The following is a 23,640-nucleotide window of genomic DNA, read 5'->3' as shown; positions in this document are numbered from 1 at the left end:
TCCATGTTTTCTGTTTATTAACCAATTATTTGGTGAGAAATAAAACAATTGGCAATATCGAGTAATTGTTGACAGCCATTGTTTAACTTGTCCCAATTCCTGATTTCTGCCTTTCAACCGTTAATGGGACAGCTTTCAAAAAGCACGAGAGAAATCACGAAATTATCTTTAGTTTAATCAAAATAAGACACTTGCACCATCGGCTTTTAATTTGGAAAACAAAAAGCAAAGCAGTAACTGAATTTGGTTTATATATAAAAAAAGGAATGCATCTTTAATCACTAAACAAATTATAATTGGTGAAAAAGTCATCTGAGGGGGAAATGGTTTTGCACAAAAGCGATCCAGGCTCTAGCATATTTCATTATCGCTGGCAGTCCACACACCACATCGCCATGTAATGCATCAATGCATACGAAACCATCGTCGTCATGTGTGAGAGTGACTACAGTACTTAGTTCCCCCTTTCCTTCCTGCCCCCCCAATACAAAGCATCCATCCGTATTGTGAACCACTTGTGTTTTCTAGGGTCAGAACAACACACAAGATGCAGTTAATGCACACTGCAAAAACAAATGCATCTGTTGTGGCATGAATTTATCATTTAAGCAGTGTTGCAATAGGGTGTGAATTATAATTAGTTTAAATTCATGATGGCTGCCAGTAAGTTCTACAAAAAAACAAAACTCCCACTATGCGCATCCTATGGTGTTCTATATATACAACGATAGTAAACATTGTTATTGAGATATCTGGCAAAAAATGTTCACAGTCTAGACAGGCATTGCTATCACAGAAGTGTTGCCAGTACAGTGGCATGAAGACCTCCCACATGCATAGCCCCCCCTCACACACACACACACACACACAAACGTGTAAAGCATGAAGTAGCCCTGTGTGGTGAAATGAAGACCAACGGGCGGAGGGAAAAGCGCTCGTGACTCTGCTTGATGAGGTTGTAGCTTTTAGAAGATGGATGACACCATGGTGCACTGTGGCATTATGGGATGACTCTAGATTTGGTGTGCTGCTCCACTTCTCTCAGGCTTAGTGGTAAAATCAGGTCACGAGTGAACTCCCCAGCCCCCATTCATTTTCCTCCTCTCCATTTTTTTTTTTGGTACCTCTTTGCTCTACCCCTACGGGTAACCCCTTTTTTTTTCATTTCACCCAAATTTAAAACAGCTAACCCTATTGTCTTTTTTTTTCTTCTTGCACCCCACTCTCTCATATCTGTGATCAGATTATATGGCATATCACGGGATTAGTGTGTCGTGTATAAAGATGGAAAGCAGTGGGCCGGATGGAGAGGGTTGATGTGGCTTTCATGCAAATGCTTGCTCGCCAGCCTTATGAAGACTAAATGATGATAAAGAGCATCGAAGACATGGTGCCTGTGTTCATCCCAGACTTGTTTCAGCCTTGGGGCGCTCTAAGCAATAACGATATCGTCAGCGCCTCTGCAATAAGAGAGCAGATAATAAAACAATTTGTGCACAACACAGATGTTGTTCCGCTCCTAAAGTCATGCTTCTTTCATGTTTTAACGAAGTGTGTGTACTCAAATTTGGCTTTGTGCCATTCGTTCTTCATGCTTGGGTACTTTGGAGTTTCCCACCCGTCAATACAAGATGAGTCAGAAAGCGCAGCCTTGGCCTAGGATGGACATTAAATATCTATTTTCGTATTAAAAAGCTGAAGTGAAATTTAATCAACTCTATAGCACCGGATGATTGATATTGCTACTTATGAATACACATAAGAATCAAGACATCTCACGTAAAAGACCGGTAGTTTTTTGTAAAAAAAAAAAATCTTGAATTTAAACTGCGCAGAGCAGCAAACTGTATTTTCACATCTCGAAAGTCGATGAGATTTTGGTGTGGCATCCGAATCACAATCGGAACTTTTGCCTGCTAAAGCAGCACATTTGCGTGAGCCAGGTTTATTAAAAATGGATCGTCAGCCGCTTGACCTTTTGTCACGCCGGCAACATCAAAGGTGCGTAGCTCAAGCCTTTGAAAGGTAGTTTTGACCGCACCTGCTGCCAACACAATCTCAAAGATAAGTCATGTCAATCGCAGCAATTATGACAGGAACACGAGGCCACGTGTTGCGAAGGCCACCTTCAAAAATAGTGACATAAAAGCACGCGTGAATGTGTGCCCATGGCATTAACATACCTGTCAACTCATATGGTTTAGCCATAATTCATACGGATTTTGTGGTGAATCTTGTGTATATGGCCGTATCGCACAAATCATACGGATTCTGAAAATTTCCGTTTTTTTTCACCAACTCCAAAAGTAACGCAGGAATACAACTCTGAACACAGTAATGCCACTAAGTAGAATGATGATTAGACATTAACCAGACATTGTATTATGGATATCTACAATAAATATAATTGAAAATTTTGTGGGGGTTTTTTCTGCCGTTATTTTGACTTATAATATGCTTTGGTATGTTATACGGATTTTTTGCTCTTTATAAGGATTTTTTTGGTAGTTTATACAGGTTGGCGCTCCGAAATGTTGACGGGTATGCATTAAAATGGGGCCTCGACTCAATAGCAATTGAGGTGCAGTTACATTGTCGATTCTGTAGAATTTGCTGTCTAAATGGCTGCCACAAGAATTTGGAAGTCAAAAGTTACGTTATCATTTTGGTGGTTCATTTGGTTTCTTCTGCTATGCTGTCACAGACTGCTGTCACCAAGAAACAAGGTTGGGCAATTTGTTGGCTTAGGGATTTGAATGTGAAGGTTTGGTTCAGAGCCTCAGGCACCTCTGCCCCGACCTGGCTTTTAACTTTTGTTTGTTTAGACAAGGCAGTTCATGGTTGAAAGGGGAAAAAATTGCATTGATTTAAAAAAAAAAAAAGGCTTTCTTCAAATTTGTCTTCGAGTTCAAAAGCTTCCTCTTGCATTTCCTTCTCAAATGTTGATAGTCCTGCTCATTGACATTCCTCTGGTCCCCAACATTGTACGCTCGGTGGCCGATGGTAAATAAAACAACCACCACTTAATACGATCAAAACGAAAGTAGAATTGAAGAAAAGCACTCACACCACAAACACACATACAGGCAAAGTGAAATTGCGTTAACCACACAGGAGATTCCATCGCGTACAGTCAACTAGTGCGTGGTGATTTTTATGGGGAACGATTTTTTTGGTACCCTAAAAATGATCCCACGGAAATGACACCGGAAACGATGGTTACCGTTAAATCCTCCTGGCCTATTGTTAGTGAATCCCTTTACACCGATTGTTTTTACATTAAATCGCATGTGAACTTTTCTTCCTGGTTTGCAAATTCAAGACTGCTTGTTATTTTCGGGGCTCTTTTTCCCCCTGTTTGAGCACATGGCCAGCAAACTGAAAAATTTGAAAATTTAAGGGTGCATATACTGTAAATCAGACTTCTCCTCATTTTTACTATTGGAAAATAGGCAGAAATGTGGAGCAAGAGGTTTGCCGGCCAACAAAAAAATGCTCACAGAGCTCTGGTAGATGTAACAAAGGACCTAAAACTGCTATCCGAGTTATACAGTGTGCTATGTTGGCCTTTCATTGTTGATTGAAAAACCAGGTTGAATTTCCAATTGCAGACATTTGACTGGAAGAGAATGAAGTTGAATTCTTTCTTGTGGTTATCAGTTTCAAGGTATGCCACAGTTTTGAAAAGCCTGTTGCAAAATCAGTCAGGCTTCTACACTACAAACAATCTAGTACTGTATGGAGAAGGGGGAAAAAAAGACAGCGTATGCTCCGAAGACAAACAAGCATTGTAAAATTGACTACCTCTCATTTTTTAATGAGTTCTAACATCAGAAATGTAATGTCGTCGTGTTCTTAACTATTTTACTGTTAATTTTCTTGGCTAGAGTTGACAAACATCCATCCATCCATTTTCCGAACCGCTTGATCCTCACTAGGGTCGCGGGGGTGCTGGAGCCCATCCCAGCCGTCTTCGGGCAGTAGGCGTGGGACACCCTGAATCGGTTGCCAACCAATTGCAGGGCACACAAAGACAAACAACCATCCACGCCCACACTCACACCTAGGGACAATTTAGAGCGTCCAATCAGCCTACCATGCATGTTTTTAGAATGTGGGAGGAAACCGGAGCACCCGGAGAAAACCCACGCAGGCCCGGGGAGAACATGCAAACCGGAGCTGGAATCGAACCCAGGACCTCTGCACTGTGAAGCCGACCTGCTAACCACTGGACTACCGGGCCGCCGAGTTGACAAACAGTATTTTACAGTTGTCATAGGAATGTCATAAATTTACAGAATTTATATCACAATACAGTACAGACACCGATGCCATGCGAGAGTCCAACCAAAGATCATCACTTTAAATTTTCCTCCCTTGTGAAAAATGCATCACTTACAAAAAAATAAATCAGATAAAATTGAAATGATGGTATGCAAGATCGTGTTCATTTATCAGAGTTTATATACTGTCATGCACTCTGCCACTTGTGCTCTGGCACGCACACATCCACCTTCTGACTTCCCAGTGTATGTCTGGTGTGTAAATTTTGTGCATGTGTGTTGACAGAATGGGGTTTTGTGGAGAGAGATGCCCCAGAGTGAGAACAGATTGGTGTCTGAGCCTTCATGTCCTGACTCATTAATCTTGTCTTTAATTCATGGCCTCACCGTCAGTGCAACACACACACGCACGCACACGCAGTTCCAAGGTCCTAAAAACCAAGGAAAGCACACAGAGAAGCTCATTGGCAACAAATGACAGCAAAGGTTTAATATTTTTACTTCATTTGTTTTTGCTTCCATCACACTTTAAACTCAGGCACACATCTTGTTAGCATTGATCTCGTGTACTGTTGCCAAGAATGTGAAATTAAAAGAAAAAGATTTAATGAATGACAAGAGTGCAATAAAGCTGGTTAACGTACAGGAGAATTGTCTTAGGAAGTCCTGCTAACTGGGACAGTGGTGGATTATCACTTTATGCCACCAAACATTCCCCTACTTGACTGTGGACATCATCCTAAAAAAATCCTAAAAGTTACATGTTCGCATCCACTATTGCTATTCAAGTGAACGTGTGAAATAGCTATGAAACACAATTTCATCAAGACTGTTGGTTGGTCCTTGCTGCTGAAACTATGTACAATCTGCGCTTATACATGGCGCTCACTTTTCCCACATTTTGTTTTACAGCATATAACTACAATTTAAAAAAAACCCTCAAAATCCTTCACTCCAAACCATGCATTGACCACATAAAAGTATACGTGTAAACATATTAAATGCATATGCATAAATTAATGTCCAATGTGTTGGATTTGTGCATTGTGCACAATGTGCAGTCCAGTGTTTGCAGCTTTGAAGCAGACCACTGGGGGGTTGCCAGAAGGTATCCACGGTATCGCTGTCTTTTTAGCTCGCCATCGACCCAAGTGGATGGTCAGAGTGACCAGTTATCAAATCTACAAAGGTCGACAAATATTTAATCTGTTAACATCAGTTTTCTCTCTTTTTTTTATTTCCTCATTTTTTTATCCATGAAATAAATGTGTGTGTGGAAGAAAGTGAAGCCCTGCGACTACTGATATACTTCGTATTCCTTGTTCCGGTACGTTCCTAATTTTCCTCATTTCAGATGCACACTGTGGGTGATGTTTCAGAGCCGCTTGCTCATGTCATATGGTCGCGTTTGCCTCTCATGTGAGGGAATCGGCTTAATGCTTGATTTATCAGATTGAACTGGGCTTGGGTTGTGTGTTTTTGTCCTTTGAATCCCTTACTGCCTCAGTCATGTGAGATCTTTGGCAGATTTCCCTGCTCCTCAAATGTCCACGTAATCATGATGAAGATGGAAAAAGGGAGGAAGTCCTTGAAAAGGGGAAAGACATTGGGGGGGCTAGGTTTAAATTTTTTTATTTTTTGGGGGAAGGAAAAAACTTTTGTTCTGACTTGGCAACAAGTATCTCACAAGGTCCCAAACGATCCAAGTTAAAAAAAAGTTTATGCCTGCAACTAATGATCTTGAATCACTTCATCTGTTAATTATTTTGTCAGTTATAAAACGTGTTTTGATTTCCGTCCCTTTATTCAAAATGTCAGTTATAAAACATGTTTTGATTTCCATCACTTTATTGAAAAAGCTGACATTTTCAAATTGACATTGCCGAAAATGCACACAGATTTGTTACGATTCAACACAAAGGTAATCGGTCGGCTTTCATGGAGGACTACGGAAATTTGTTATTTACTGAAATTCTGGGCATTTGGAAGATTTGGGAATGAAAACTGATAATTAATCATTGCGTCTCTAATGGAATTGGTGGCAAGACTGACTTTTCTACCTCACTTCTTGGGTTACATTTTGTGAAATTGTCATCATGAGCGCATGCAAGACCGCAGGTCAAAGTGCTGAGTAAATTAACATTAATTGAAGTTGAAAACCGTGCCATTATTTTATCTTAAACCTAACTTTTAAAACAAAACCAACGTATAGTATTTTTTTAAGACCCAAATTTAGTGCTTGTGTTTGTAGAGATGAATACATGGCAAGAGGACCTTGAAAAAATATTGGCCATTCAATCACATCATTGAGGAAATGAGTTTGCAGTAGTTTTTTTTAATTGTCTAGCCCTACTTCAACTATCTCAACATTTACAAAATGTTTCATGGCAGCAGCACAAGTTCAAGGCCTGTTTGACAGTTTTGGAATCAAAGCGTCTTAGAAGTTGACCTGATAGGCAGAGTAGACGAACTCCAGGTACGAAAGCACCCCTAGACTGCCGCACGCCACTCTTGTTAAAAGTGAGAGATCAAGTGAAATGGAGCTCAAGTCATTCAAGGCAGTTTACAAGAACGGCCGGCGTTTTTCTTCAGTTTCTGATCTCCAAAACACTACTGCTGATACTTGCGTAGGTCGCTGTTAACATGTGATGGATTTCAGGGACTGCTCGGCACAGCATAAGCACAGGGTCACTTTTCCTCGCCGGGATCACTCTGTGTCTCTGTAAATAAACTGAATTTCATCAGTCATGCTACATCAGCGCAGGTTTGCTCAGTAAAGAGAAAAACACATGATCCGTAAATTGGGTTGCACACTGTACCAGGAATTTCTCGCCACCTCGCAATGTACATGTCCAAAGTGTTATGAAGTATAGGATAGGTTGCTTAGTGACGGTCCTCAAAGGTTATTTGGATCTTTTTGGGTCTCGGGAGCACGTGAGTTGTCGTTTTTGCTTTCAGTGCGGCATTTTGTCTGAACTGCTGATTCTCAACCGGTTGGTTTGGATCCAAAAGTGTATTTGCAGTTGTCATGCCCACCGTAACCCATAGGTTTCTAAACAAAGTCCTCTGAAAGTCTTTCTGAACCATGTAGCCCAGTGATGTCTTAAGTCCGGTCCCCAAGAGCCCCTGTCCAGCCTATTTTAGAGTTTGCTCTCCTCCAATCTGATACAAAAGACCAGGATCGTTATCAGGGTTCTGAAAAGCTTGGTGATGAGCTGATCATTTGAAGATGATGTGTTAGAGAAGGGAGACTTACAACAGGCTACTAGATGGGGGCTCTCGAGGGCGGGACTTGGGCACCCGATGCAGATGGTACACATTATCATAAAACAGTCTGCTTTCTTAACTCATTCAGTCCCAAAGACGTTTTTAAACGTCTTTTCAGACTTGGTCCAGAATCGGCTGGTACTGAATGAGTTAATTGCTCTTGACATTGAAGTGAATCACGTCTTGGCCACAATAGGAAAATACAGAACAGTTGAAAACCAAAAGTCAAACTCCAAACCATCTCATTGTGACTTGTTGTTGTCAAAGTCAAGTAATGTCTTTTTAGTTTGAATGTCAGACGCAGTTAGTCAGGGTAGTTAAGTGCGCACAGTGAATGCGGCTACCATCTGACCCATTCATTCGCTGAACACAAACCCAGATAAGACCTTTATAAGTGACGCCTCGTGAATTTGAGGTTTGTGCTGTATGCGAGGTGTGTGTGAGATCACCGAAACGGACTCTGGCTCATCAGCATAGAAGAATGCTGCTCTTTTGAGTCATGTCACTTGTTACTCAACGAGTGAACGCATACGCCATCATAAACCTTCCATTGTAGCTTGTGTCACTATATAAGATAAGATAAGATAAGATATCCTTTATTCGTCCCACAATGGGGAAATTTACAGCCTCCAGCAGCAAGAATGTATGTAGAAAGAAAGGAGAAAGAGAAAAATATGACATTGTGTGGCCATTTGCATGGATGTCAGTTTGTTGTTCCACACTCTTCTCGCCAACATCTAAAAGTGCTTGTGTGCGTGAGAATGGCTTTTGTCAGAATTGTGTTAAAGGTGAATTGTATCCGCTTTTTTTGTCAGAATTGTGTTAAAGGTGAAGAGTATCCGCTCGGTCAAACTCAACTGCTGGGAACTCTTTTCAGCCCATCGGCAAATAAACATCGTTTGGTCTAATAGTTAATCTGACAGATGTAATTTGGAGAAGGCCGGTGGAAGCTGAACACGAGCGGGGACCTGACGAAAGACAATGACAAAAATGAATTTGTAGCCAATGAGATCAGAAAATAGAAATCTAAAAGCGGTGTTCCGCGCTGTCATTAATTGAATCCCATTTTCGGGTTTGTTGATTTGGTGCTTGTTGGTAAAACTAAGTGATGTAAAAAAACTAATAAAATGGGCCAGGCAAAAGACATGAAACAATTTCATTTCGATTGACGCTCTCGGAAACTGTATCGTACATGTAACACAAAAAAGTAGGTAGTAGTAGTAATAATCTGTCAATAATGTATTTCCAGTTCATGGTTTGCATACACATGCCCAATTAATCATCAGTTAGTGACAATGGACATCAAGCTTTGATTGCTCTTCTCGGCTACTGTTAGCGATTGAATTTCCATTCTTTATTTATTTACTGTCAGAGGGGAAAAAAAGTCACGCGTGTGTTGTATTGTTGTAGCTTGTTATGGCGCAACACATGTGCAACCAACCAGTCAGAGGTGATGAATATGAAGCTCCTCCTAATGATCGTTAAAACGCTCCTTTCTCCGCATGCAGTGTTAGGACCATTTATCAGCCACACTAATCGGCTACTTTCTAGTTGCTGTAGCAACCGACTGCATGATCTCCCCTTTTTCTCTCTCACCTTTTGCTTCCTTGAGCTAATCTCCATGTCCCCTATGCTTATTCCCTTAGCCCCTAGATTTCTTAGTTCAGAAGAAGCGGAAAGTTTCGAAATGGGAAGGGGCTGCCCACATGGGAGTGGAGCAGAGATGAAGAAAAAAGGCGCGGTTGTGTGAGAGGGGGGAAGTTTAAAGTGAAAGACTTGCTTTACCTGCCAGGTGGGACTCAGGGGTGGGTGACAGAGTATACTGCAACCGACATTTGCTTCCTTGAACACGCTGACATAATGAAGAAGCCCTCAGGTGGTCTCTGGATCGGATCCTCAAAGTACAATGAATATCTAATCTGATGGGTGGAGAGCAGGCAGTAAAACATGTTTAAATGTAAATGATAGTCTGCCATCTGGATGGAGTGCTACGACATAGCAGCACCACGCCTGTTACCTACTAGCGTGAATGTTTGGGAGTAGTCAAAGGATAGTTCTAGCAGACAATAGATGCTCATGACATGGTTTTGAAGTTCCATTAGTTGGATAGCTACACACCTTACAAGGAACTGCTTTACTTGGAGTCGTATTGTATTCTTGTCATGAAATGTTTTTACGAGACCATCATCGCTAGTGTTGGGTGGAATCCTCATACTTCCAAAATGCTCACTTTTCACAAGACCCCAAAAATGGCATGCATTTGCATCGTCAACGTGAGCAAGCCCAAATAGCTAGGTCATTAATTTGCCATCCCGCCCTCCAAAAAAGGTACCTACACACAGGGAATTGGGTTTGTGAAAAACTGTGAAATGTATCACTTTGTGACAAAGGAGGTTTTGACCCGAAGCAACGATTCCTACACACTATTTTGTGAAAAACGTAAACATTTCAAATTTATCATCCGTAAAGCCGCTTTGGGTGTAAAGATTCTCCACTTCAAATAATACTACCTTCATTTAAAGTACCGTAACTACGGAATTGTATTTCCTCTTTCTGCCCAAGGGCTCCACAGACGGGAGTGAAATTAGATTTATTTATTTTTTTTGGGGGGGGGTATTTTTAAGCCAATGAAGTTGAAGAGGTTGAGCGGCCAAACGTACTTCATGTCATGACAATAAACATTGATTGTTTTTAAAATGAATCCAAGGCCTCAAAAAAAAACTCTGCTACAGATGGTACCGTCACAACACCATGAGTGTGTCCAAGCCGGTCCACCAATATGTTGGGCCGCTGAAGTAGATAGTCAACTGTCGCTACGGCAACAAGAAATGGTGATGTCCTTTATTCAAGCCTGTGACTTGAATAATTATCCGTAGTTATCATAGTCAGAGATTTGCGTGTTGATTTTAGATCATGAGTCGAATACGGCCCTTTAAATCTCTGGTCACCTCCACGTTGATCAATACACTTTGACATGCCCTGACTTGTCCCTTGTAGAGGTGTCAATCACTCTGCTCTCAAGGTGCTTGTCCGCTACACCCACATTACTCACACAGCTCTTCACTCACTGATTCACAGGAACCGGACTGCCTTTGTTTGGGCCTCCCATTTTTTAAATTAGAAACAATGAAGACAACTATTGAAACGGCATGTACCCAAAGTGTGACTCATCTTTCAAGCATTCGTCAATCCCTCGTGGTTACTTCCGTCTCTGCTTCGGTGCAATCGAGCTACCTATGGTGTGTGTGTCCTGTCACACTCGCTTAGTCATCCTGCCCATCTGTGTCAGAAGTCATTCCCGTGGAGCGGTGGGTTCAATTAGGGATTAGGTTTATTTGGGGAGTTTACGCGTAATCTCAACGTGCATCGCAATCAAGGCCCGTGGAGGAAGTCAAGGTGACAGTGAAAGAAGACAAACAGTCCCGTTTTCTTGGCAGCTTCCCCACATTACGAAGAAAAAATTAACGGTCTTTAGCTCCTTCAAGGTCTGTGCTTGGAAGGTCGGAATGCAAGGCCACCACTTCCTCTGACTTGTCCTCACATGTATAGTACAAGGTTTTTTCGATAAAGTGGATACCAGACAACACAGGAGTGTGCAATACTGTCACCTAGTGGCGGGAGTATTTTTCAGCAAAATGTTTTAAATTCTGATTTTGAGGATTGCCAAAGTATGACCCCATCATCAACACGACAGGTGGGAAAAATATGTCCCATGGACCCAAAACGGCCCGCTCCATTCTGTAATCTGGAATATTGATGAAAATTCTCATTCAGAAATTGGACTACAACTACCACATATTGCTTGACTTTTACATTCTTTGAAATGGGGAAACAATTTTAGTCTAAGGTCTATTGTCAGTGTTTACTAGGGTAAAAAACATCTCTTGTGTGGACATGCGACCCAAGCCAATAGTAACCGGCTCGATGGGGTCAATGTTGGTGCCTTGACTGAACTTTGTATGCAATGAAACTTACAAAACATTAACAGGAAGCTCAATGAATAAAATACTTGGGATACATGTGCCGCATCAAACATTGGTGCAAGAGCTCCTTTTATTCAAAAATGCAAAGGCAGACTTTTTTTAAAAATGCAGTTATCATTGTGATCATCTCCAAGCAGAGCTTTTTCCGCATCCAAGGGGGGGTTGAGTCTGAGTGGACCATGTTCCGCCAAAAGGCTTTAAAAATAAGGCTTTTTGATTGCCGTCACATACTGTACTGTACCTAATTGGGAGAAAAAGTCTTGTGTCATTCAGTAAGCATTTGCCGAAATCCAAACCAATTTTGCGTCATAAGTCTGCAGAAGAAAGTCCTTTGGTCTGATTAGGAGTCACGTTAGCTGCATAATTCAGGCCCAAATGTGAAAGGTGTGTTTGTTTATCTTTCTTCTGCAGTGGGTGCAAGCACGGTTGGTGCCAGAAGAGTACATTGTTTTTATTCAGGGGTTTGAGGGGGTTATTTGGCTACAGTGGTGCCCTTTTCTTGTCCAGTAATCACATATCAAGACCCAAATCTTAGATGAAATTTGATAGATTTGAAAGTCGCATGAGGAATGCTCTCCACTGAGTCATTTAATTTACATGTACACAGACACGCACACACACAGGATTGAGGTCATCGCGGCTTATCTTCCGCCAGCATGTCGACAGCCGGTGAAATTCTTAGAAAACTCTGCAAGATTCTGAAGTTCCTGTCAGTGCGACGACATTGCATTATACACTGAAACCTCTTCCTCCTAGGCACGCTGCGGTTTCTTAACTGTGCGCCGTGCTCTTGAGTTGCAAGTTCATTCTTATGTCAGAACTCCTGTTGAAATCTGGCCTACCTGCAATGAAAATGTGCAAATATTGGTAGACCATATAAATATCATTTCAACATTGACTCACCCACCCTCCATAAAGACACACGCTTTAAATGGGAAGTCAAGTCAAAAATGTTCTTTACGGTAATCTATGCAGCTCCTTGAGTCTGAACGCATCATTGTGATTGATATTGTATTTGTCGAAAATGAATTAGGCAGCAAAACACGCCCATTTTTATCCATCCCAGGGGGGCAGCCATTCTGCCACCTGTCAACTGAAAATGACATCACGGCTGCTGAGGTCATGTCCATTGATTTCTCAGCCTGTGAGCGAACTCCGAAAACAGCTGAGCCATGATTGGTTGTTTACATTTTGAAATGTATTAAAACTCGAATGTCCAACCAATATCAGATAGCTTTGAACATTCTGGAGGTTTTGAAACCCACATGTGCCTTAAAACGAAACGTGTTCTGTCTGACAAAGCATGATGTTTAACAGCAGTCAAGAGCCTAAGATGATGAATATTGCGTGAAATTTCATTCATAATTGATCACTATTATACTGGGGTGGCAGGTGTCCCGATCTGTCGGGTCTTGGATTGGGTACCAGCAGATTCTTGGACATTAGTGAGATGGTATCGTAACATTCCTAGTGGCCAGCACCACAGTGTAATTCCAGTGAAAATTTAGGCCGCGCAGGTGTGATTTGTCACACAAAAGTATCCGTACAGAATTTGGTGCGAAATGAGTATCAACATCATCATCAGTTAGTGATGTAGACTGCAAATATCCCCAGTGTGGGACAAATAAAGGTTATCTTATAACCCTGATGGATAGTAATGGTCTGTCTGACACAGTCTCGTATGACTTACGGTATAGTCATATCCTCCATTTTCAGAAATAACCATTAGCACCTCTGCAGTGGTTTCACTTTTGCTGTCTCATCGGGTCTGCCCATTTCCAGTACAAGACCAAAAATCCCTTTGTCGTTTGGCTCCCCCTTCGACCCAGAACTAGTCATCGCTCATTTTTTGTCTGACTAATCCAGGATGACTGGCAATTTTTTTGAGGGGTGCTAGCATTTGTGGGCCTACAAGGACAGCAGGGGCATCATCAGCATTCTGAGTCAGTCTGCTGTCCCTTGTGAAGCGGTCAGACGCCCCCCGCTGGTGAAAATCGACACCTACAAGCTGTTTCCAGGAAATGATTTCAGTGGGCGGCGGCTATGCCGGGCTTGAGCTGGGAAAGAATGTCAACATCTCCCATGAACCTGCGACATTATTATTGGAAGGAGAGCAAGGGAAGTGGAAGCAAATCCTAAAAGGTGTTACCATGCACAGGAGGCATGGACAATGTAGCCTTTGGGACCTTTTTTGTTTGTTTGTTTTTGTTTTAAAACAAGTGAGTGTTTCCATGGTTACGGTATGCTTTTGACGCCGCTGTAGGTGGATGTATGACGCCGACGTGACTAACTAAAAACTGTTTTGTTGATTGACGGTCTGTAAGTGTTTTTGGAGACTGATAGGATAATTTTGAGGACGAATGGTCAGTCTACCACAACAAGGGTGGACCAGATGTAGTGCTTTGCTGACAACACAACACATAAACTATACTTTTACTGGATGAAAGGTCAACTGACTTGTTTTAAAACTCAGATACAGCAACATCAGGGGCATACAAAATTAGGGAGGGGCTCTACATGGAGGGTTCATTGTGATTAGGAGAATATTTTGCTTCCATCGTGAGGACCAGCACAACGATGAAATCTTAAATTGTCCACTATTCATTGTCACCCAACTATCGTGGCTTCAGTTGTGATAGCTAAATGTCTGCCTTTGATGGCCACCTCGAAATGGCCTCTCTAAACCAGAATGTGGCGTCTTCTGGTGTCTATTGAGGCATGACTTGTCAAGACTTCATTGTGCGTCGATTTAGTGTTGTCGTTTTTGAGGGAGGTCGCATTTGACATGACTGCGGTATATGGTGAGGTTTTATGATTGCGCAGAATCCCAAGTCATTTCAGGCCTCGAGACATGATTTAATGGTGCCCTCTGCTGGTCGCCTTCAAGTACTGAAGTAAAATGGAACACTAAGCCTTCGTGAAACCCTACAAATGCAAACATTTTTCAGCAAGTAGATACATTTCATGCTGAATCCTACATTCAGTTGTCAACCTTTCACCATAAATTGATGGGTAAAGTCTTGGCCAAAAGTTTTCAAAGTGGCTTTGAGTAGTTTCTTCAAAGACGAGAGGGGCCACACTCGTTTTTTTCAGGGGGTTATCCCTTTTTTTTAAATTATTTTTTTAATAAATGGGCCGGGTCATTTGTCAACAAATAGACAAATTAAGACTCAGACTATAAAATGTACATGTTCTTAATTTACTACCCATTTTAAAATGTACAATAAATGAACTTCATCTTAAAAGTAAAGATTCAATGAGCCAAAATCAGTTAATAAAACCTGCAAAATGGCTACCAGGAAACTAATGCAACAAATATTACAGGGCTTTTTTGTTCGCCGGATTAGGCCTTCGTGAGAGTCTATCAGAATAACGTTTAAGACAACTATGTGCATCATTAAACACCGGTGGGCTAGATTGAGCTCGTGGCTCTAGAGTTTGTTCTTTACTGTTTGCGCCACTCAGCAGTAGCATAAATTGACGCTCTGTTTTTTTATTTTTCTAGGAACGCTTTGCCGAAATCTTTGGCCACGACGCGGCAGCGGAGGTCCGCCGCTCCCAGGAGAGTTTCAAGAAGTGGTTTTTGGCCGGGGTGACCTTGGTGACCGGGGTCGTGGTGGGCTCGCTCATCGCTCAGAAGCGCCTGTGATGACCTCTCATTTTACACACCCTCACAGCACACTTAGACGCATCCACAAAAATACATGACGGAAGTTGAATTGAAGTTTCCGATTGCTGATGTGGACTCCTGCCATCACATGTTGGACTGAGAATTGACCTTGTTGTTTTTGGACTGTTGTGAGAAACAAGTGGAAGGAGGGTCTTTTGTGTCCACGTACCCCGCTCCACCCTGGCACTAACCTCAGCATAAACACGTAGGCATGTTATCGTTTCAGGAATTTATTCCTTTTTAAGCCTCCTGTTTTTTTTCCTCTAAGTGCGCTCACACACATTCTCGAAGTTCCCCATTTTGATTCTCCCAGGAGACTAAAACTTAAATGGACCGCGAGACTGCATGAACCAGCCTGACAAACGCACAATGCAGTGTCCACAAAAAGTTGGGGCGACTGGGCTTTCAGGTGCAATTTCAGGATGAACCGAAATTGCATTATCAATGAAAGTTCACTTGTAAAGGCTGTAGTACATTTTAGGTTCATCGTGGAATAGCAGCAAAATCTCGATAGCTTTTTTGTGAGTAGAGTGTGCGTAATCTCAGAGGAGCTGTTACAATAAACATCCAAACCACAAATGATCAGAAGATATAATTCTGAAAAAAATTTCACATCATCATCTTTCTTTATACATTTAGTTTGTTCCCATATAAGTAAGTCACTGCTTCCCAAAACGTGATCCAAATTGACGGCATGTTTTCAGCCTTGGCTACTGTGCTCATCCACTGTCGACACCGCTCCTGGCTCTGGCTGGCATCGTGAGTTGAGCTTAGCTGTGCCATATGCAAAGTGAAAGGGGGGATGTGGTTACCGGAACAGTGTGGAGTGGCAACTTCCTGCCAAGTCTCCCCCCCCCCCCACCCCTCCCAAAAAAAAATACTGTTTCGCATGGTAGTTAATGTGTGGTGCTTTCTGTTTGAGACATTTTAGCTGTCCCCATACAGCCGCCTGAAACTAAAGTGAGCTTGTATTTAGCTCATTTTGTGCTTTTAGTTACATTTGGATTTTTAAGCTAATCGAAGCCCAGCACTCCCGGCTGATATATTACTCAATTTTGAGTGACGTTCTAATTTTCCTTTTTTTTTTTACCGTTTACGTTCAGCCAGAGCACAGTATGTGTGTGTGTGTGTGTCTGTCTGTGTGTGTGTGTGTTGGGAAGGGGGCATTTTGTCCTCGTCAACTAGACAGTAGCTGACAAATGCAGCAAACGTAGCAGCTCACACCGCAGATCTGTCAGCATGAACATGTTAGGTATTTGGTTGTACAGTTGTAATGTTTGGTAGCACTGATCATTTAACACCCTCGTTAAACATTTTGAATGAGCAGTTAATAAAAGTTTAAGACACATTCATTTGTGTTGGGCTCATGATTTGAACATCCAAACAAAAGGGTTTACCAGCATCTCCAAAATACAGCAATTCTCAAAGAGCCTAATTAGTTGGATGGGTGGATTTTGAGGCTGTGGAAGCAAGTCACCTTGATGATCCCTCTCTTCGCCGCACCCACCCTCCATTCATCCCCAAGATGTCAGGTTGCTGAATCATGTCACTCGAAGCTGGCACAACTGCCGTGATCGCACAAACGACGGCCACTTAACTGTGGTTAGACCCTGGTCGATGCGCCAAGCTCAGAGGAGTGTTTACGAAGGAGGAATAGTGAGGCTGATTGTGGTGCGCAATTGCGCAAAAGGTAATGTAGCTCATGTTTGGTACATGGCGTTGAAAATACATTTACTGTGATGATGAATGCTGTTTTGAGTATACAGGCAGTGCAGAGTTCACATGAATGATTAACACTGTCAGGATGTCATTATACAGCACACAAAGCTACTTGCCGTATATCATTTGTGGTCCATATTTTTAATTATGTACATGTTTATTGTAGTACCAACAGTTTAGACTGCCATTAGTATGCCATGACACATGAAGTGTGCCGTGGCAATTTCACGCAATTTGCACACAAACGTGTGCAAACATTCATTCATTCATCTTTCGAACCGCTTGATCCTCGCTAGGGTCGCGGGGGGTGCTGGAGCCTATCCCAGCTGTCTTCGGGCAGTAGGCCAGGGACACCCTGAATCGGTTGTCAGCCAATCACAGGGCACACAGAGACGAACAACCATCCACGCTCACACTCACACCTAGGGACAATTTAGAGTGTTCAATGAGCCTGCCACGCATGTTTTTGGAATGTGGGAGTAAACCGGAGCACCCAGAGAAAACCCGCGCAGGCCCGGGGAGAACATGCAAACTCCACATGGGGGAGCTGGAATCGAAGCCGGTACCTCTGCACCTGTGCAGCCGACGTGCTAACCACTGGACTACCGGGCCGCCCGAGTGCAAACATCTTTGACAAAACTATGCCAGCAACATGTGCAGACTAATTTTCTTCTTTACATGGCAGTTAGTACAATAAATGTCCATTCACCTGTTGCCATTCATACAGAAGAGCAAGTCAAAATTATAGTAACATTGTTTCAATAATATCCCAGATATGCTTTGCAAATAAAGCCAAATGCAACCTCCCAGTTTAATGGACCATTCGTAAAATTCATGAAGTCAGACATGTTGGACGGAGATCAAATTTTATTATTGTACGGTTATCATGTGATGACGCATTGAGGATGTGCTGCTTTATTTTCTTCTATTTCCATTGGCCCTTCTCATAGTCCCACTTGGAGGCCAAACCTTCGACCGGGTTCACCCTCATGTCCAACATCCTCTGGATTTGTTTGGCCTGCCACTCACTGTCAAAGGTCCGCGGTTGCGCGGGGTACACTGGAGACACATACAAATCGGAAATCAATCCTTTACGTATCACAAAACCGAGTGAGTCGATCACTTCGAAGGTATTTCCTGTGAGGTTTTAAGAGCTTAATTGTTACTCGCTATAAAATTCTGGAAATCCGTTGAATTTAAATGCATCGGCTTAAACCACGTGACGCCCCTGACTTTTCTAATTGGCTACCATTATGTAAACCGGAAAAATGCTTTCGCGTACGGAGCAGACTTTGTCTTGCTCTTTTCAACAACTTGTAGCTAAATTGGCTGTCCCGTATTAGCAATACGTACAATTAGCTTCCTAGAGTACCAGTAAAGTAGAGGACGAGTGGCATGATGTTCCATACTCTACATCTATAAAGAAGACACGACGACACGTTGAATTGAAGACGTATTGTCAATTTGCGGATTATGTCGACACTTGACCAAAGAAAACTTCAGCGGAACTGTCATAAAAAGCTCCATAACATTTAAAGACTTTTGGCATTATAGTGTACACAAAATGTTACGACTTCCAAAAGCGTCAAAGTCAGTATAAGCCAGACAAGCCACCTGAACGGAGGGGAAAAAAGAGGCAATGACGTGTAAACGAGGGCCCCTGAACTCACCATAGATGGACTGCCACCACACCAGCAGCCCGGTGAGGCCCAAAAAGATGAAGATGCCCCCCATGACCGTCTTCCACTCGTCTGTTTTCTGCTTCATCTCTGGGTAAGTCTTACGGAACATCAGGCGGTACACTGCCATACGTTTGGATAAGGTCAAGGGCATTTTAGTGACTTTCTGGGGTTTTTATTCAAACATCGTGTTCGTGTTTGGAGCGTACAGGCTATCTTCTCCTCTTTGGTCAATTGGTTCCAGGGCCCTTTCTCCTTTTCCTTGAGAGTCTTGTCGGCAGCGCTCAACTCATCCTTGAAGGCCCTGTCCGGTAACGGGGTGTCCATACGATCACAGTACACGGGCTTGGACATGTCCGATATCTCGCTTACATCAGCTGGAACAAAAGTCATCCACAAGTACGTTTAAAAAAATGCAGTCCGTCTTGATTATGGTAATGATAATCACAATGAAGACTTTACCATATTTAAATCCAATCAATTATGACTGCAAATTTTAATTGATGATGCCTTGCGAAAGTGGGTTAAATGCTGTATAACATTTTGTAACAAGCTCCAAAACTTTTTTTACAAGCCAGCTCAAAGAGCTAGCTGGAGCTCAGTTAGGAGCCAAAACCTAGAAGTGTTTATAATTTCCGAAATAATAGTAGTTAACTTCTTTAAAATAGTTCTATGAATGATAAAGAAAAAAATGCCATTGGGGTGTTCATAGACATTAAAGAAAAGCTTTTGATACAAGAGCTTACAATACAGCAGTCTAATTGTAAAATTTGAGCGATTTGGCCTAAATCGTTTGGCATATAAATCGGTGAAAATTATTTTTGTTGCCGGCCACATCCTTGTTAATGTGTCCCACTGCAGGCCGTTATGATGGTGAACCCATACAAATGTATGATCAGCTTATATTATCATACATACACAACAAATTCGGTCATGGTTTTGAAATAGGTAAAGGTTTTTCATCTTGATTCAAACAAGTTATAAAAGTGGCCCTGAGGAGGAGGTATTTGACCTGTTTCTTCTTTGGTGTAAATGACGATTCTAAACACTTCTCCCCACCTCTCATAAGAAGAATTAAATCTGATACTGTACCATGACCATGACCGTGACTCGCCATGGTGGCGCTACTCGGGGTCACGAGTGCCATCACGCGCCTGCCAAGGAACCTTGGTCCGAAACGCCATGCAGTCAGGCCGAGCATCTGTAAACACCGTGCACAAAACCTGGCATTAGCATACTGGAGGAATTTGAAATAAATCCACCATGAGAGCGTAAAGTGTATCTCCATAAAAACAATATTTCTTATCCATAATTTTAAAAAACGGATTCATTGGAATTGAGTGATATTGTATGATTGTCTCTTTTTCATTGCATTTTAATTAACATTTTCTTATCATTTGTTATTAAAGAAATGTACATATGTATTGTTATTAAGGCTCGAGCAGCTACTGCTGCAATGTCACTGTGTTATTTTATTGAATATTATTTTAGGAAATATGCAAACACGTCATGTAATTGTTTTTTTAACGTCATAATCTGTTGGTATCATGTATTATGACATTCTTTATTTGTGCTACATGGTTGTCAGAAAGGTTCCTATCAACTTATTTTTATTTTTCTTCAGTATTTTTTTTCTAATAGACGAAATGAAGCTCCTTCTACTCAGCAATGGTGCTTTGCACCTAGCTGCCGCCAGATGGTGCCAAAACAACATTTGGACTGTTAGTTCCATAAATATTTGGATGTTGACATAACTTTCCAGCATTCCGCCTGTGTTCAATATCACAATAGAATATAATTTAAATAAAACAATCGAGTTCTGCTTTCAGCTCCGAGCTTCAATTTGAGGGTTTTTATATCCAAATCGGGTGAATGGTGTGAACATTTTATATGTGCCTCCACCTTTTAAGGGACCATAAGTCATTGAAACTAACATAATCAGAAATCACTTTTCAATACTTTGTTGCAAATCATTCTCATCTTCCGTGGATGTCAATATGGAACGGCTGAGTAGCCATCCAATTACTTTTGGTCCTTTAAAAGGTGGAGGCTTGATAAAAGTAGTTGTAATTCCTATACAGTACTGTTCATCTGATTTGGATGTAAACATCATCCAATTTGATCTCAAAGTCTGCACTTAAAGCACATCTTGATTGTTTCATTTCCAATCCATTGTGCAGAGCTGCAATTCTGAAAATTGGGACAGCGTCCAAATATTTATGGAGCTGACCGTCTTCAGTTAACTTCTGCTCTTCATGGGAGGAGAGGAAGTCAGCCTGTGTATAATTGAAAAAAATATAAAGAATTGAAAAAAAAATGGAATCCCACCCACACCCCCCAATTGTCTCCCAAAAAGCTCATAAACTAACGCATGTCTGTTTGTCATGAAAAATAGACAAAACGGAGGGAAAGAATCACATCACTCACCCCCCCCCCCCCCCCCACTCCTCCCCAAAAATTTTAGATTGATAAAAACGGGGATGGGGGGAGGGGGGATCTGTGAGTATGCGAATCGATGACAGTGTAGACATGACATTGACAAAAAACCAAAAATGGCAAATACGTTTTTCAGCAAATACTGAAGTATTGATTCCGATAACGAACAAAAAATAGATGACGCACCATCCCAGGCTAAATGGCGGCATGGCCAGACCCTCTGGAAGTACGCCCCAGGGCCAGCGGAGACGAGCCATCCGCTTATTGAATTTTGTCAAAGGACATAAAATGTGTCATCTCTCTAACGATTGGGAATTGTGGACATAAATTTGTTCAAAGTGAACAGGTCACATTTGCTTCTCTTTTGCAAATTGATCTTACTCATGTCTTTTTTTTAACATACTTGTTGCACTAAGCTTGCGGTTGTCTCCTAATTCATTGCTGCAACCAAGTCTGAAATGATTCCAAACAAGAGTTGTTATTTTCACCTGTTGCTGGCAACGGTTCACTGAAAGTGAAAATGGCGGAAATTGGCAGGTTGTCAAATTTAGAGTACAAGCTGACCTTCTAAAAGGTTTTGTGCTGAAATGGTGACGGCACGCCAGCAAAACAGGGAGCCTTTTTGTTCCATTTAACGCAAGACACATTGTTACAAATAAATGAATATTCCACACAAAACTGACACATGCAATGGCTAGTGTGTTGTTCTCTTGTGAAAAGCACTGCTCGAGATTAATTCCCTGCATTGTTTACCATCCCGGCTGCACGTCCACGACTCTCCTCTCAAGGAGCTCCGGAATGGCGTAGTTGAAGAGAGGCTGTTTTATTTCCCCTCCGTTCTTGTTGCTGATTATTCAGACTGTAATAGTGGATACTCACCATGGTGCTGGTGAAAATTACGCGTGGAAAATAATTTTAAAAAAGCTTCTTCTTGTGCTCCCGTGTCGAGTCCGTTTAGATATCAGGGACACATGACGGGGAAGCAGCGAGTGGGCGGCTCCCAAGCCCAGCGTGGCAAAGTTACAAAGGGAGTTAAAAAAATATTGCTATAAATATATCCGTATAAGAGTTATGCTTATGACAAATGTGAAATGTTATTTACTGCATGCAACAGGTTGCAAAAATGCATCAAACTGTCTTTTTCCCTTTTTTCCTTGAACTGCTCACTTTGTGCACAAGGGAAGTTATATAAGGACACGAGGACTTGTTCACTGCCAGTTTGTTTATTTTTTGTTCCCTTTTAAAAAAAAATCAGGGACATTATGATAGCATTTAAACATTACATTAAGTCATGGTTTATGGGGCACAAAAAAACTACATTCAACAGTTGACTGCCCCACACGACTTGAAGATTTTATTTTATTTTCTCATAAGTCTGGCCAAGAGCCCAGAGGCGAAATGCCTGAAGGGAGTGGGTGTGAGAGAGAACGGCTAGTTAGCCAACAGCAGCCAAGCCAGGGCAAAGAGGGGAGGAGCCTCACTCGGGTCAGCCAAGGACGGGTTCATTTCTATCAGAGCAAACTAGAATGTGACCTAAAACCAAGCAGGTAGTCCAGAGTTTCAGATAAACCATCACAGTGTATATGAAATCAAACATTCAAGATGGGATTTGATTTTTCACTTTAATCTTAAAACAAAAATACTGAATGATGTTTACCAAATGCATCCTCTCGATCGAACATAAACGTAAAAGAAACTTTCATGCTGACTAAACTTTTTCCTCCTTGTAAATTTTTTTTAAAAAAGCGATTTGATTAGATTTTTATAACAGTGGAAGGTTTGACTTGACATTTTTAATTTGTTCAATTAGGTTCAACTTTTGAGGATCGGGCAGGGATTTTCCCTGCAATATTCTCGAGTTGGTATTCGCTCTTACTTTGATGCCAGATTTCTGCCAGTCACAGTTGCTGACTTCAATTATTATTATTATCATTTGTTTTTAGGAAGACAAAAACATCTATTTGACTTCAGATCAACCCATTGACTTGGCCAGTGAAGAGTACCGTTATTCCATTTATTTGCCTTCAAAAGGGCTTGAGTTGCTTTGATTTTATATTTCGGGTCATCCGTCTGCCATATCCTCCATTCGACCGTCTGCTTATCGTCACAAGGGTCGCGGGCGTGCTGGAGCCTATCCCAGCTGTCATACCAGTTTTTGTGGAATTGGAATTACAGTGGCACCTCTCTACTTACGAACGTCTCTTCATACGAAATTTTCAAGTTTCGAAATGCCTCAACAGGAAAATATTGTGAGGCATTCCAATAGTTTTACGTAAATGTGAATCGCCCAGAGAAAGTGTTCACCGGTCGGGCGATCGTTCACTATGCTGATGATGTTTGCCTTGAACATTTTCAAAGGATTGTCGAAAGCCGACAAAAGCAAACGCCCTTGGATCAGTTTAGCCAGACAAAACCCACTTCTGAGAGAGAACATGAATTAAAGAGCGCAAAAAACAAGGAGGACCTAGTTAAAAGTTAAATGACCATAATTTTTATTCTTTATTTTTTGTTTTTTTACATTATGCACAACTCTCATTTATTGTGCAATAATCTAATTGTAACATGTATTTGTTACATATGTTGCTGCATTTTTATGCTTTAGG

The 23,640-nt window shown here is 41.6% G+C and overlaps 2 protein-coding genes and 2 long non-coding RNA genes across 8 annotated transcripts in view; 1 reads left to right on the top strand and 3 right to left on the bottom strand.

Moving 5' to 3' along the window:
• The window catches only part of bcl2l1 (BCL2 like 1), a 31,210-nt gene extending 14,659 nt beyond the window's left edge, over positions 1–16,551 (top strand). For all 4 annotated transcript variants that reach the window (XM_052059574.1, XM_052059571.1, XM_052059572.1 and 1 more), the window contains exon 3: positions 15,039–16,551. In XM_052059574.1, the coding sequence (XP_051915534.1) occupies positions 15,039–15,182 (144 nt within the window). In that variant the 3' untranslated portion in view covers positions 15,183–16,551. The remainder of the gene's footprint in view (positions 1–15,038) is intronic.
• On the bottom strand, positions 12,104–13,457 carry LOC127596758 (uncharacterized). The gene is made up of 2 exons (XR_007961548.1): positions 13,224–13,457; positions 12,104–12,375 (listed from the first exon to the last, which is right to left on the bottom strand). It is a non-coding gene; the product is annotated as an uncharacterized LOC127596758 (long non-coding RNA).
• A 636-nt stretch (positions 16,552–17,187) lies between the features above and the next one.
• The window catches only part of LOC127596759 (uncharacterized), a 202,889-nt gene continuing 196,436 nt past the window's right edge, over positions 17,188–23,640 (bottom strand). Inside the window, exon 2 of the long non-coding RNA XR_007961549.1 lies at positions 17,188–17,331. This is a non-coding gene — a long non-coding RNA (uncharacterized LOC127596759). The remainder of the gene's footprint in view (positions 17,332–23,640) is intronic.
• Positions 17,772–22,119, bottom strand: LOC127596735 (cytochrome c oxidase subunit 4 isoform 2, mitochondrial). 2 transcript variants are annotated; one of them, XM_052059577.1, is made up of 5 exons: positions 21,917–22,119; positions 19,700–19,802; positions 18,811–18,978; positions 18,593–18,724; positions 17,772–17,981 (listed from the first exon to the last, which is right to left on the bottom strand). In XM_052059577.1, the coding sequence occupies exons 1-5, from the start codon at positions 21,917–21,919 to the stop codon at positions 17,848–17,850; spliced, it is 540 nt and encodes a 179-aa protein (XP_051915537.1). In that variant the 5' UTR covers positions 21,920–22,119; the 3' UTR covers positions 17,772–17,847. The 2 variants fall into 2 exon arrangements, with proteins under 2 accessions (XP_051915537.1, XP_051915538.1); XM_052059578.1 differs by lacking the exon at positions 21,917–22,119 and adding an exon at positions 21,791–21,834.

The sequence above is a fragment of the Hippocampus zosterae genome, chromosome 2 (assembly GCF_025434085.1).
Source record: "Hippocampus zosterae strain Florida chromosome 2, ASM2543408v3, whole genome shotgun sequence".
Lineage (NCBI taxonomy): Eukaryota > Metazoa > Chordata > Actinopteri > Syngnathiformes > Syngnathidae > Hippocampus > Hippocampus zosterae.
This window is presented reverse-complemented; position numbering and strand designations above follow the sequence as displayed.